The 15,152-nt window shown below is 41.2% G+C and overlaps 1 protein-coding gene across 3 annotated transcripts in view; it reads left to right on the top strand.

Annotated features, from left to right (window-relative positions):
• The window catches only part of CARMIL1 (capping protein regulator and myosin 1 linker 1), a 247,884-nt gene that overhangs the window by 138,268 nt on the left and 94,464 nt on the right, over positions 1–15,152 (top strand). For all 3 annotated transcript variants that reach the window (XM_075921131.1, XM_075921132.1, XM_075921130.1), the window contains exons 13-17: positions 2,072–2,175; positions 5,544–5,621; positions 5,710–5,786; positions 8,606–8,710; positions 12,159–12,228. In XM_075921131.1, the coding sequence (XP_075777246.1) occupies positions 2,072–2,175; positions 5,544–5,621; positions 5,710–5,786; positions 8,606–8,710; positions 12,159–12,228 (434 nt within the window). The remainder of the gene's footprint in view (positions 1–2,071; positions 2,176–5,543; positions 5,622–5,709; positions 5,787–8,605; positions 8,711–12,158; positions 12,229–15,152) is intronic.

Raw genomic sequence — 15,152 nt, 5'->3', positions numbered from 1 at the left:
AGGGCTCTAATTATAGGCTTCGTTCAGACTGCAATAGGATCTCTGTTAATAACATAGGACACAAAACTCTAAAAGAAGTTTAGCAATTTGGAGCTTTGCCTCAAACAGAAAATTCCACAGGCTTGGCTCAGTTAAATCTCAGGTTTTTGAACTTGATCCAGAGCTCGCTGAAAAGACTCCCATTGATATCATTGGGCTTTAGATCAAATCCAATGACTCTGTAGTTATTGAAAGACTGTTTCATTTAAAAACCAAACACAAACCCTACAGAGGAGTGATTTTTCATTTTACCCTAGCATCCCCCAAAGTTAACTAGCTCAAACTAGCTTCATTATCCTATTTCTCAGAATCATTTGCTGTTGTTGAATCTCATACTGCGGTTGCTATTTGGATGGGATATAGCTTTGTGTGTGTGTGTACATGCACACTGCTCATTTCTATTTTTATATAGTAACAACTGCTGTTAACAGCACTCATTAAAATGGGCACAAGGCTAGAACCTATTGTGGCCAAGCAGATCTGTTTAAAGATGCAAAAAACCTTGCATTTTACATGCACAGTGTTTCAGCAGTTTGCATGTGGAATGTGTTTAGTAACAGAGACTTACAGTTAAAAAAAATTTCAGAGGGAATAGTGAAAATCTGAAAGGTTCACAGATATAGTATTACATACTGACACTTTTCAGAGAGTGGCCCATTTCCAAAAACATTCTTGAAGCCGACAAAAATTGTACTCATGTTGATCTCACCTTAATATTTTGAAAATTGGTGATCCTGTGACACCTTAGAGACTAACCCAAAATACATAGAATTATGAGCTTTTCGTGGACAAAGTCCACACTATCAGATCTAATGAAGAAGATTTTGCCTACAAAAGGTCACGATTTTATATATTTTGATTAGTCTCTAAGGTGCCACAGAACCACTTGCTGTTTGTAAAATTACAGACTAACACTGCTACCCCTCTGAGGTTTCTTAAAATTTTGGTTTTTGAAAACTAGAGCACCACGTCTACATATCTATGGCTCCTGATTTTGCCAGATTTCTGCTCATATGTTCCTTGACAAACTTATGCCTTTCCAGCATTAAGAATGTCAACACATTTTTAACCTGAAAAATGCCTACTTTTACCCTTTGCCAGTCTGTGTTTATGAAATGGTTGTGTTGTCTGAAAAGCTGCCAACTATTCCTCAGCAATTCAAAGCACTTGTCTCTTCCTTTGACCAAGCACTTAATAAAATCCATCCTTCTGTCATAGGAGGCAATGATACTTGTGTGTCTAATGAATTCTCTCAGGTACTTACTGACTGAGAGGCAGCCTACAGCAATCCAGAATGATTCAAGTGTTCAGTGATAAGCTACTGTGCATGGTATTCAAGTTACATTTGCTGGAGGTGTCCACTTCATCACTGTTTTGAAGAGTGTAGGAATCCCTTTGAGGAGAGTGCTGATTTGTTGGTTCTTGAAACATTACCTTTCATTTTAATACAAAAAATATTTGTTTAGAATAGGATTTAATACTGTACAACAGTATGTTCACACACACACACACATATATCTTGATATCTTAGTTTACCAGTAATTTCAGAAAAATATTTTGTTAACACATAATATGAATGTTTGAATTTCTATGTCTTGTCAATTGCCTTTGAAGTAGTAGGGAACTGTAATCATTAACATAATTGCCTTCTGCAGATGTTTTTATTTAAATCTTCTTGTTTACAATAACATGGCATGATAGTACTTATAACCCATATTTTAAGTAATGTAGAAAACCCATTAGAATTGAGCCAAGCACATGGTACAGTAAATGTATCAGAATGTTGTTCGTAAAGATCTGTTCATACAGTTAAGAGTTTGGAAACCCCTAACTCCTAGCGAAGTTAATGGGAATTGAAGGAGCGTGGCAGCTTGCAAAACTGGGCCCTGTAGGAGAAAAGTAAATAATAACAATTCTGATAGCATGAAACTATTGATATTTGACTGTGTGTTTACTGAAACTGTGTCTTGACAGGATTTAGGCCAATTCTTTATTTAGCCCAACTAAATTGAATTTTGACATTTTGTTGCAGGGGTGAATAGCCTTTCCCAGTCACTGAGTGCCAACCAGCTGATTGCTAACACTCTCATCTACCTTGACCTCTCAGGGAATGTTCTCCGGGGTGATGATCTCTCTGTATGTGTTTCTTATTCTGATTCATGAAAAAATGTATAGCTTTAATATAATGCGAGTGGGGGCTGGGGAAGGGAATTATTTTGTGAGGAGTATTTTCTTCATTTAAGTTCTAGTGCTGATTGAAATGATTCAGGGACAATTGTCTTCCAGTTGTTATGCTGCCTGGTATGGCACATAGTTGAAAGTGCCAGGCTCAGATCAGACTAGCAGAACACCCCAAACGGGTGGTATATTCTATCCTAAGAGTTCACCAAGCCAATAACAAATCTGTGTTTCTAAAATACTACACTAGTTAGTTTGAAGCCACAGTCTTTTGTGTATCACCCAGACAAAATAGATGTCTGTCATAAATTATTGTTAAAACCAAAAATCGCATATATTACGTGGTTCTTGTTTCAAAGAATCAGACATGCACCCTGGTCTTAAAAAACAAAACAAACAAAAAAACCCAACAGACTTCAGATCTTATCCCAAAACCGTACTAGTATCCATTCCTTTAATAAACTGTTGTTTCTTTTATGTTAGTAACTAAAAACTAAAACATTATTAAGAGGTTACAATTAATCATATACATTAGTTGATTTCAGAGTTTGTAAATCAGTATAATAGCAATGATGTTAAATCTTCCAGCTTGCAATAAGTCTCCCTGGTTCATCCCAAATATTGGGGTCCTCAGTCCATTGTTCAAAGCTTTTCTTTATTAGAAATCATAATCCAAAAGTGTGGAGGAGGAAAGAGTCAAGGGAATGACAATATCCCCTAGTCCATCTGCTTGGAAAATTACGGTCTTAAACATGGAATCAGGGATCACATATTCTACTTGTCCTGCTGAGTCACTGGGCCTCCATTGTCTACGTACTCATGCTCTCCGAGTTAGTCTTGGGAGAGGCTCACTAGAAAAGCTGATTCTCCTTAATGGTCCATCAACTATGGTTGGTCGGTCTTGATGTAAATGTGTTTGGTGAGTGTTACCCAGCAACACAACATGTTTGAGACAGACAAACACACATACATACACACACACAGAGAGACACACTGGATAACGTTGTTCAACAAATCACAATTTTTCCAATGGTACCTCACAAGGCATACATTGTATAACATCCATCACAACTGTGGTGATACATCAGTGGTAATACCTTTAAATATACATTTATTCATCTTTTCTTTAGGAGACATAAACAAATGTTCACTGAATACCACATTAAAATAACCAAATTGAAATGAATTACACCTATCTTCTGTCTAGCAGAAAGGATGTTTTTTATGGTTAGTTAGAAAGCTGAAAATTATTGTACATGGGTTTTTGGAATCTGAGAAATAGGTTGTATCTGCTAAACAGCAACAGATGCATTCATAAAAATGCTGTTTGGACAAGTGGTGCTATTTGTCAGTAAGTGGACTGGATCTTGAACAGATTTAGTGCACGCAACAATGTTAAAATTAAAAAAAATGCATTTGTTTGACTTTTGTGTGTGTCTCTGTATTCAGTAAATGTGTATGTTTTCTAGGAGCAGAATAGGGGACACTGGTGAGCCTTTGAGGAATTAGGTCATAGCGTGAGTCCATTGATTGGGTCTTTTGCCTCATTGCCCATGAGGTTCAGCCCTGTTTCATTTTCTGTATGCTAAAGGATCCCAGGCTCAAAGTAACCTCTTACTCAGACTTCCATTATCATCCATCCCAGTTTCACTTATTCACACATCCTCCATGTTCGGGCTGGGATACCTAAGAAAGGAAGATGAAGGAATTTGAAATAGGCATTACGAGAGTTCATCTTCACTTGACACACGTTTTGAGTATTGAAATTTAAAATGCCTTATAGCTTTATGTGATTTCTACCTGCCATTTTCCATGGTGTCTGTTAGAAATTCATGGACACATTTTGGCCTGGTCTATACTACTTTGGAAAGTCAAAGTAAGATACGCAACTCCAACTATGTAAATTACATAGTTGGAATCAACATATCTTACATTCCATTTCTGCACTATCTGCACAGCAGGAGGCCCAGGAGAGCAAATGCTTCCAGCGGCTTCCCTTATTGCTTGTGTGGCGCAGGACTACTAAGGGCAACAGGGGTGCCCTCTGAGTTCAGTTTAGTAGGTCTACACTAGACCCACTTAATCAAACCCAGAAGATGGACTGCAGCAGCATCAAGCTTCTGTGTAGAGTAGACATGCCCTTACAAAATACATCACCCTACGCTTACAAGAAGAATGTTGACAAATAAGAGCCTTTAGAGAAGCTCTTATAAAATAAGAGAATAGAGTGGTTTATTTAGATTTACAGAATTTATCATTATTGTGCATGACTCAAACAGTGGTGAAGGGGAAAATGATAGATGGCTAAAAGTATTTTAAAGGGTGCAAGCAACCAGAAGGGGAGGAGATTTTTAGTTGCACAAGGGGGTATATGTAGTATATTAATAAAACTAATTTTAACAGTGTAAAATTTAGGTGCAATACCATGAAAATGTTTTTAACAGTGAGATGTGTTTGACTGTGGAGCAGCTTTCCAGCAGAAGTGATGGAAGCTCCATTGTTTGCTATTTAAAATTAAACTGAGTAAAGCACTGGGAAATTTACTATAGGGAACACTCATGAATTGGTACCAGAGGGGCTAGGTGACCTAATATTGAAGGGATTTGGATTTTTGAAAATTGAGCACTGTGAACTCATTTTGATTTCACTTGGAGTTGGGGGAGGAAAATGAGGGCAAGCTTTTCTTATCTCTAATTTTTATGGTTCCTAGACATTAAAAAATAGTTGGTAACAGGTGCCTTTACTTAGGATAGTGCATAGATAATATATCGTTAATATTATAATGGACTTCATTCATTCATTGAAATCTTATGTTATAACATGTAACAATATCTGTGAATAGCCCTAAAGCACTGATAATGTGTGTTTTAATGAAGTCTAGTCAGAAAGAATTTTATAAGGTTAAGACACAAATTAGCAGCTGGGTAATGCAGTAAAAAGGGTTGACTTAAACTTTCAAAACTGATTAGCCTTTTTTAAGTGTGGTTGCAATCTGGATGGCATTCCAATCTATTTTGAACTAAAATTAATTAATGCTTTCAGAAAAATGTGTAGCAAATTGCCAGCTACTCAAGATAAATCAGGCTATGCCTGTCAAGAATACTATATGGTAAATGTGATCCAAGCAGCATTCTTTTCCTGTCATTTTAACAAATGTTTTACTTTTGAGGTTTCAAAGGTTGCACCCATTAAGAGCAAAGGCCTATTATCAAAACTATTGAAGTTCAGTTTAAAATGTCTGAAGTTTATTTGAAAAGCTAAAATGAAAATAATTCTGTGTGAAATATGTATAAAATGTTACTCATTTTCCCCTTTTTTATTTGAAGAGCCTGTACAATTTTTTGGCCCAGCCAAATGCAATTGTTCATCTGGATTTATCCAACACGGAGTGTGCACTTGACATGGTAATCTTATTTCTTGTGGTGATTCATGAAAATGCCAATTACTAATAGTTTTATTGCATGTAAACCTACCTTCCTCTTTCTTTCTCAGGTGTGTGCAGCTCTCCTCCGTGGATGCCTTCAGCACCTTGCAGTCCTCAGCCTGTCCAGGACAGTTTTTTCTCACAGGTATGGGTTTAAATATAGTTATTTCCAACTCCTGCAATGATTTTATTATTCTTGTTTGCGCTTATGCAGCGGTTTTCTTATGAGGACTTCAAGCAGCTTCAGACTTTTTATAAAGCCCTATGTGGCGTGCAGGTGGTGTATATTCCCCCAGTGTATTCCCTCCCATGGAGCTAGACAGCAGTGAAATAAGGTACCTTGCCTTATCATGCTCACTCTGATCCTGACTCAGCAAAGCACCAAGGCACATACATAACTGAGGTAAATAGTGGAATTTGAAATGTGACTAGTCCGTTACTTTGCTGAATCGGGGCCTCAGTCAGGCAAGATGCTCAATAAAGTGGAGCCCTGCCTCATTCTGTGTATCCCTTCCCATACCCTTTGGAGTCTTGCACATGGAGCTGTTTGCTATATAGCAGTAGAATGAGCTATCGTGCATAAGATGCCTCTTCTGATGTTGATTCCTTCCATGTCCACATGTACGTTGAAAATTAATCCGTTTGTGTTACACCTGTATATATGCACAGAGCCAGTGACATATTGGCAAACCATAAGTTTATCATGAAACAAAAACCCAGGCTACCTGCTCAAAGTAAAAATTTAATAGCTAAAGCATATTGCTTTTATCCCCAGAAACGGCAGAAGTGTTTCCCCTCAAACTGTCGTCAAAACACAAGCAAAAACTACTCCGGAAGGCTGAGCCCAAAGGCAAAATTTTAGCCCCAAAATAAAACTTTGTTCCCTAAAATTACCTGAAAATAACCCTTTGAATTGAAACTCTGCTAGGGAGCACAGGTGGGCAGCCCAGAGCTAATAAGGCCAGCGGCAGCCCGGAGCCTGTTTAACTGATGGACGTTCCATTGGTTACACAGTTAATGTTTTTTAACATTTTTAACATCCCTACTTTTCATGGACCTAGTCTGAGTCTCCCTAATCAAACTGAAAGCATTATTTAGTAAGCTAGAGAACACTGAATAGAAGAAATGAGATGTAATTTGTGCTGTATTCAGTTCTGCCCCGACTGGCTCTCTGACTCGGAGTGTCGGTTACCCTATCTAGGCTTCAGTTTTCCCTCTGTAAAAAGGCGCTCAGACTACAGGCTTGCTTCACAGAATTGTGAAAGCTACAATTTCACAATCCTTAGATGGATTTTCTTACAGTGTGTGAAGCGTTTTTGTTGTTTTTATTCTGGGGGATTGAGACTCTGCCATGGCAGAAACCCACTGAATACTGAAATTGGAGCATAAAAACAATAGCAAGCAACGCCAGAATGGCCTATGTACATTAGCTCCTCTTGAAACCCAGTTGTCACGTTATATTGATCAGGGTTGGGCGAGAGGCTGCCAGCAGGCCAGATCTGGCCCGCCAAGCCACCAGATCCAGCCAGTGGCCCCTCGCTGGAACCCTTAAGAGTGAAACCTTGGATGTCTGGGAAGGGAGGAGGGAGTCTTTGAATGCTGCCCCCGGTCCCCAGCAAAATCTCTTATCTCCCTTGTTCAGTTTCTGGCCAGTAGGAGCTGAGAAATGTTGCTGGGGGCAGGGGCAGTGTGGGAAGCCTTCTTCCTCCTCCTCTTTCCTCTCCCCCCTCCTAACCCCCCATTCCCATAGCGGGGCCATTTGGAGCAGTGAGCAGCCTGCAGCAGATAGTCTGCCTAAGGTTTCAGCAGGGCTTCTGGCTGGGAGGTGCCTAGCATCCCACCCCCTTTCTCCTGTCTGACTACCTACCCAAGGCTACCCCCAAACCATCTGTACCCCTCTTCTCCCAGGTCACAACTCCCTCCTAGACCCTGCACCCTCTCCTATACCCTTTCCACAGGCCAGAATCCTCTCCTGCACCCATACCCCCTCCCTGACCCTACACCCCATTCCACTGCTCCAGGTCACCACTGAAACTCTCTGCACCCTCTTTACCCAGGTTACAACTCCCTTCCAGACCTTGCACCCTCTTCTAGTGCTCCTCCCCCAGGCCAAAATCTCCTGTACCCATACCCCCTCCTGGATCATGCACCCTGAGCCCCACCTTCTCCTTCACCCAAACTCCCTCTCAGACCCTCACCCCCTCTGGTACTCCTGTACCTTACCCCAAACTCCCTTTTGCACCCAATTTCCATTCCAGACCCCACACCCGCTTCATAGAAGTGCAGCCCTTGACTGCTTGCCAAAATCTTGCCGTAGCGCTCTCTCTCCCCCCTAAAAATTGCCCACCCCGATATAGATAGTATTATGTTTTATGGATAGACACTACTTTCCCCACCTCCTTCCGTATTTTTATTGAGCATAGCCCTTTTGAGGATATTGACTGACAGCACTGAAGGCAGAATTCTCTCTGGAGCAGTTATGTCACAGGAAATAGCAGGGGAAACTGCTTTGTCTTGCCAGATCAATATGCCTCAACCCTAACCCGAAGGCATTACTTCTGCACACCTACTGCTTGCTACTACATTCAAATATTAAGCAATAATTTTTTCTAGTGATGAAAAGGCATTTCCTTCTCATATCAATGTTGAGCCTTTGCTTCTCTCCTCATGTTGTGGATGCCTGTCCTCTAGTAACTGGGTTGAAGTCTCCTGATTATTTTATATAGGTCACCAGGGAGCCATGAATTGGTAATACCTTCTGAAAAAGCAATGGGACATTGATGAATGCTATTGAGTCTCCATTTTGATAGATTTCTGGATTTGAGCTAATTGAAAATTATTTAGATACGATTGTTAAAGATTAACATTAACTAACAAAAAAAAGCACTGTTGATGCTGACATCATGAATTTTTCATCTGTTGGATGTTCAAATGTTGCTTTTTTTCTCTCCCATTAATTTACAGGAAAGGAAAAGAAGTCCCCCCGTCTTTCAAACAGTTCTTCAGCAGTTCGCTTGCTTTGATGCAAATCAACTTTTCAGGGACTAAACTCTCTCCTGAGCCTTTAAAGTAAGTGCTGCATAGATTTTTCCTGCAACTTATAAAGATATAGTTTGTATAGTTATTGATATATATGTCTAATTCTAAAAACGGAGAAGAAAGCAGATCTATCTTCATGTTGCTCAGAGCCCCTTATGTCATTGGGACAGTGAGTTTCATAATGATCGACCAGGCTTAACCAAGAGGAGTTGGAATGTCTCAGCCCTGAGTTTGGGGCTGGCCAATTCTGATCACAGAATGAGCAACACCAGGGAAAGATGAGGGTGATTTGCCATATGAAGAAAAACAAGAAGCTGCTATGAGGAGCACTTTGGAGTTAGCCAAACCTGTTACATACTCATAGACTTTAAGGTCAGAAGGGACCATTATGATCATCTAGTCTGACCCCCTGCACAGTGCAGGCCACAGAATCTCACCCACCCATTCCTGGAATAATCTTCTCATCTATATCTCAGATATTGAAGTCCTTAAATGGTTTAAAGACCCCAAGATGCAGAGAATCCTCCAGCAGTGATCCGTGCTCCATGCTACAGAGGAAGGCGCATCTGGCACAGCTTGCTGTGAGATCCTATGGGAAAAAAAGTGGATGCAGAGCTGGAGGAAGCTATATCTATGCTGGCTGAAAAATATGGTGGACATAGGCAGTTCTTCTGCAGGAGCAGCATTAGAGATGATGGGCAGAAAAGTCAGCTTCACAGCAGAAAGTATAGATCTGCATGGGCAAAGGGGCCTCTGGCCCACCAACCAGGTTCATCTGGCCTGCGAAGGTCCTGCAACTCCCCTTCCCTCAGGCCAGTCAGAGCCTCGGGACGGGAGAGCGCACGGTGCATAGGGTCAACTCTGGCAGTTGACTCTAAACACTGTGCACCAGAGGGCAGGGAGCGAGAGACTTTGCGTGCTCCCCCTCAACCCCAGGACAGTTAGGACCTGGGGGCGGGGAGAAAGTGCGTGAAGTGTCCTTCCACCCTGCCCCTGCTCTCCTCTTCTGGGGCACTCCGGGGTCACTTCAAAAATTTCTGAAGTGGCCCCCAGCCAGAAATGATTGTCCACCCTTGGTGTAGATGGTTGGGTTTGGGGCCCAGCAGTGTTATGCTGTGTGGTGTTTCTGGGGAGGAAGACGATGGCTCAGCGGATTTGAGTGCCCCAGCAGGCAGTATTAGTAATGCTGGGAGAGGCATAAGAAAAAACAAGCTCGGGAGGGCAGGGACCCAGAGCAAGGATCCATCCCAGTGTTTTAGATAAAGCAAGATAGGAAACATCTGCCCCTTGAGTAGTGGTGTCTGTGGGAAGGGAAAAGCACTGGAGACCAAAAAATGAACCAAGGAGAGTCAAAGGGGGAACAAGTCTGTGTGTTCTCAGAAATGTGCCTAAGGTGAAAGAGACAAATTGGTGGGGGGAGGTGAACTGTGCTTGAGCGGAGGAGGGAGTTAAAACTGGGCTGCCGTGGTGCTGGCCAGGGCTTCCATGCTGCCAGCTCCACAGGAAGGGGTCCTGACTGCCCTGAGGCGCCCTAGAACTCAGTTGGAGTCTTGGTGTCCAGAATTTTAGGCTTCCCACTCTGCAGCAGAGATCCTGGTAGCATTGCCGTGGAGCTTGGAAGTCTAGCAGCTTGGACAACTCATGATCCAGCCATCGCACTGGGGATTCTCAGACTCTCCTGGAGTATGCACTTTGCCAGTTTTCAGTGATGCCTGTGCATTTCCATTGATGAGAGCAATTGCACAGGTGTTACTGAGGGCATAATTAGAACACAGCGGGATGGCACACATGTAATGAGGACAGCATTTGCCCTGCAGTATTTTTATTGTTGATGATCATTTATGAGACAAAAAAAATTGAAGCTGATTCTAAGACCTTGCCATGTCTACGTAGTAGCTTTTTAGACTAGAGCTGCACTTTAATGGTATAGGATCTAAAAATATTTAGGAAGTTCTTCAGAAAATTTCTCAGTCAGATTGTTGCTTTATCACCTAACTGCATGTTTCAGAGAGCTTTTTATGGATTAATAAACAAGAAAGGGCTGAATCTACTGCTCAGACTGAGAGTTAGATATTATGTGGTTTACATGAAAGATAATCTGGATTCCAGAATGAAAATCTTGATTTGCTGTTGCTGTCATACTCAGCACACTTCTTCCACAAAAGGTTATGCAAATGAAGCGTGTAGTAGAATATTGCTGTGCTTCATTTGCATAATTAATTAGCAGCCATTTTTGCGCAAGAGGCTTTTGCTCAAAAAGGAGCTGTGTAGACAGCTGTTCTTCCTCATTTTTTCAGAAAGAGCCATATCTGGCTCCCTAGTGAGCCATATTTGGCTTGCAAGCCATAGGTTGCCAGACCTTGTGCTACATTGGCAGCTGCTTTTCAACAGAAGTTGGGGGAAGAGGAAGGAGTGTGACAGGGAGTATGTGTGGGGGATGCGGATGGGCCCAAAAATGCGTTTTGGGAGATGTCAACATGGTGTCTTGTAAGTTCAGACAGCAGCAGGAAGCATCCCCTCCTGAGGCAGGGAGAGGGGGAAATCCTGGCATCTCAGTCTCCCTGCCCAGCTCTTCGCACAGCAAACTCTCACTTTCACATGCCTGCTGGATTTAATAGCAGGAGCATTCCACCTGAAGGGTTTGCTCTGTGTCCTAGAGTAAACGAGCACAGCAAAGGGTCTCTGAAAGGGGATATGTGCATGCTTGCAAGGCAGAGAAAGTTCAAAACAAGGACCAGAGAGGACTTGAGGGATTATGGGTCATTTCTGGAGGCCAGTCAAAACACACCAAACAATTGAAATGTCCACACTGGCCTCCCAGGGCTATATACAGAGCACAGCAAGTTCTATGCTTCTCATCAAGGGTGGTTCACTGAGAGGGCAGTAACTGCAGAGTTACTGGAGTTAAAATGCTTAGAGCTGATTTACTGCACAGTAACTAGCCAGTGTAGACTTGGACTATGTTTATGTGATGAAAGTAATACTGTATAATCCAGGGTGCTTTAGCCAAGTGAAAATGTAGATTTTTAAATAATTGACTTTTAAGTTTTTATTTTCAAAAGGAAGGAAAATGCTCTTTATCTGCTCTGAGTTTAATCACAGCATCATTTCAGTGCATCATATGCTTTAAAAAACCACAACAATATTTTTCCTGCAAGATTTTGGAGGAATAGTTTGTACAGTATGGCCATGCTAGTTCAATAATGTTGTAATGTTTAATGTTCTTATAATAAAAATGAAGGAAATATGTCTGTGATGAACACGAGGTTTTACTATGTATTTATTTGAATTAGATCCCTTCTGAATTTGCTTTAGGGCTCTGACTAACATAAAGACTTATACTGTTCTTGCCATTTAATAATAGCATAATTACTGTGGGGGTTTTTTATGTGTCCCTTTGAATTATTTGAGTTGTCTGCTTTCGTTTTGTTCTCTGTGTGGTGTTTTTTATAATGCTTTTAATACTGATCTTTTCCAGAGCACTCTTATTAGGCTTGGCTTGTAATCCGAACCTGAAAGAGGTGTCTTTAGATCTCAGTAGCTGTGAGGTAAGAATAATGTACCAGAACAAGTTGGAAAGCAGCAATTACTTGAAATTATTCTTTTCCTCAGATACATGGAACCATTTGCTTCTCTTTTGGAGTTAAAAGATGTGGAAAGGATAAATTATTTTTATAAAAATGAGCTGCTATTTATATATTGTGTCAACCAATTATGAGTAAAAAATATTATAAATAACCGGTAATGGGCTTGGCTGGTAATGTTCATTTAAAGCTTTTTCTACCAGGCACTGGGCACTGCACTGTACAATGAAGTTGTAATATGTTAAAATGCGATTTTCTAAACCCCATGCAGCCTCAGCTGACTGGGTGGCAACAAGCTGTTTCTGTAGTCTCACTATCCTCTCCCCTTCTCTTCCCCCCCTCCCCCCCCAGTGTTTCTTTGAGATGAGTACCTCTTCCCAGATTCACTCTTGTAAGAAATTCTGGTTTTCTAGTCCGAATTGGCAACTCTGGTCAGAGATTATTGAAACATCTCTTCCACTTTAAGAGGCACGCTCCAAATGTTTTCAATTTTTCTACAATAAATGCTAAGAAAAGCAACCCTTGCTGAATCTTCTAGTGGAGGGGCATCCATAGTAACTAAGCTGAGCCCCTTCATCTCTGGACCAGATGCATAATGTCTTGGTAGCATGAGTTTGGGAATGGGCAGTGGAGGGAGGGCGAAGGTTTCCTTCCAAAACTGTAAGCGTTGGACAGGTATGGAATTTGTCTCTTCTCCTCCCCCAGTGTACAGTCTTCTGAGCTGACTGGAGCTGCCCCCCAAATATAGAAGTCAAACTGTGCCTTTGCTTGGTAGCTAGTATGAAGAAAAGGAACTAACTAGTGGCTATTGATTGGGGGAAAAGAGTGTAGAAGAATCCTAAACAGATACTGTTGAGGATAGTTCACCTGAAAATAAGATCTCGTGAACTGTTTCAGATGGATTTATGTGTTCACATGACATGCCTGTTCATGTTGCATTATCCCCATTTGTCTCATTGATTGTTTGTGATTATCAGACCACTGAAATATACAAAAATCCTTGTCTCTGAAGAACTTCTCATGAGTGACGCACACTAACAGCAGAGATTCAGCTTGCTGCCTGCACATGCAATAATCAAATAACCCACAGTTTGGTTTTGATAGGTTTCCTAAAATAGAATCACACAGCAAAGAGTGAGAATTACTTTAGGAGCTCCCTTTATGAGGGAAACACAACCTATTTTTGAATGCATTTAGTACTTTCTTTCAATCTATTACACCACTTTGCAGCTATTTTCAGGTGTGTAAATTCCAAATAAGTAAGCTTTCGAGTCAGGGAGAAAGAGATGAATGGGGGATACTTTTTAAATACTGTCCCCCCCCCCCTTTTTTTTTAAGCAGTTGACTTTCATAATTATAAATTACATGCACAATTGCCTGGAATTCACAGAAAGGAAGACTTAGACATCACTTTAAGGGCTGGCTCTAATGAGGACAATGTACTGAATTAGGTGTTTTCTCCCGTCATTAGTGGAGAAAGTTAAACTGCCAAGTCTTTATTTGGAAGCTTCTCATTTGGAGGCTGGGCTGTGCTGGACAGTGAGCTGAGTCTGACCATGACAAGTGCCACCCAGTGAGCCTTCTTCTACTTCTTGTGTGGAGAGGCTGATACTTTTCTCACCCATATCTGTCTTAATTAAACTACCCCAGCCGGTACTGTGCTATGGATTCTGTCCCATTGCAGGAAGTGTATCTCAGGAATAATGCCAGAGGCAGGAGATGATGTTCTCATCTGCGTTTTGGTGACTTAAATAGGTTTCTAGTTTAGCTGAGTTTGAGGGATTATCTCACCCCTACCCCCTCCAAACACACTGTGAATTCGAAACAGCTGTAAAAGAGAAAATAGAGCCAGTCTGTCAGCTCTTATTTCCCCATACTCTCTTGCCCTGACTCGTCTCCCCAAGACTAAATCTCATCAATCTTCTTGTGCTTTATTTTAAAAAAAAAAAGAAAAAAAAGCCATACTGGCACCAAATCACATCCATAATGTAGGGTGAGAAGCGCCATGAGAGGAGCTGGGACTGGCTCACCTTGGCCTGGTTTGTCCATGGACTCTCTCTGGATGAACAACTGGAGCAACCTTTGCTCAGCAAGAAAGCCTCTGAGCCAGTTTCCTTCCCCGCTCCAACTCCTGTGAGTCTGCATCAGTAAGAGGCGGGAAACCCTGATGCTTCCATATTTGTCCTTCCTTCTTGCTCATACAAAATTGTATCCAGGCTGCAGGGCTGGGCCTTTATTCTGCATGGAAAGATAAATTTCTCCTTTCCGCTCTTTTTGTTTGCCTGCACATCAAATTTCTAGTGTACTAACTCCAATCCAGAGCTTTATTGTTTTATATTGCTAATTGTGGTATGAAAACTGCCGTTTTATTTCTACCTGCTCAGCACTGATATATTTTACTCTTTTCCCTTCTGCTTCCCTTAGCTTGGTCACTGTGTAAGTACCCTCCATGCCTTACCTTCAGCATATTAACCATTGAAATCAGTAAGCAGCTTTGTTTTCACACCCCGCATACTGGTACATTTTAGCTTCTGCTGTGCTTTCTGCTTTTTAATTGCTGAAGAGCTGGTTCTTAATATGTGGTGTACTGGTATTATGATCTCAGAAATATGGATACAGAATGTGGGTTTTTTATATCCTTTATCAGTCAAGTTTAGAAAAGACTATAAACCTAATCTCTGCTTTTATATGCTTTATCTTTTGTGGGAACAAATAGTCTAATTTTGACACTCTGACTTTTGAGATCAAATGTTTCTTGAACCATACATTAAGCAGACATCAGTATTGATATTTGTGCCCCCTAAGCAGTTCACACACAAAATTGTGGATGCAAACTTAGAAGCTTCCCTTGAAATTTTGTTCCGGTATACACTTAAAGCTGAACAAAA

This window comes from Pelodiscus sinensis, chromosome 2 (genome assembly GCF_049634645.1).
Source record: "Pelodiscus sinensis isolate JC-2024 chromosome 2, ASM4963464v1, whole genome shotgun sequence".
In the NCBI taxonomy this organism is placed as follows: Eukaryota; Metazoa; Chordata; order Testudines; family Trionychidae; genus Pelodiscus; species Pelodiscus sinensis.
Note: the sequence above shows the minus strand (reverse complement) of the source record. Positions and strands in the feature narration are given on the sequence as shown.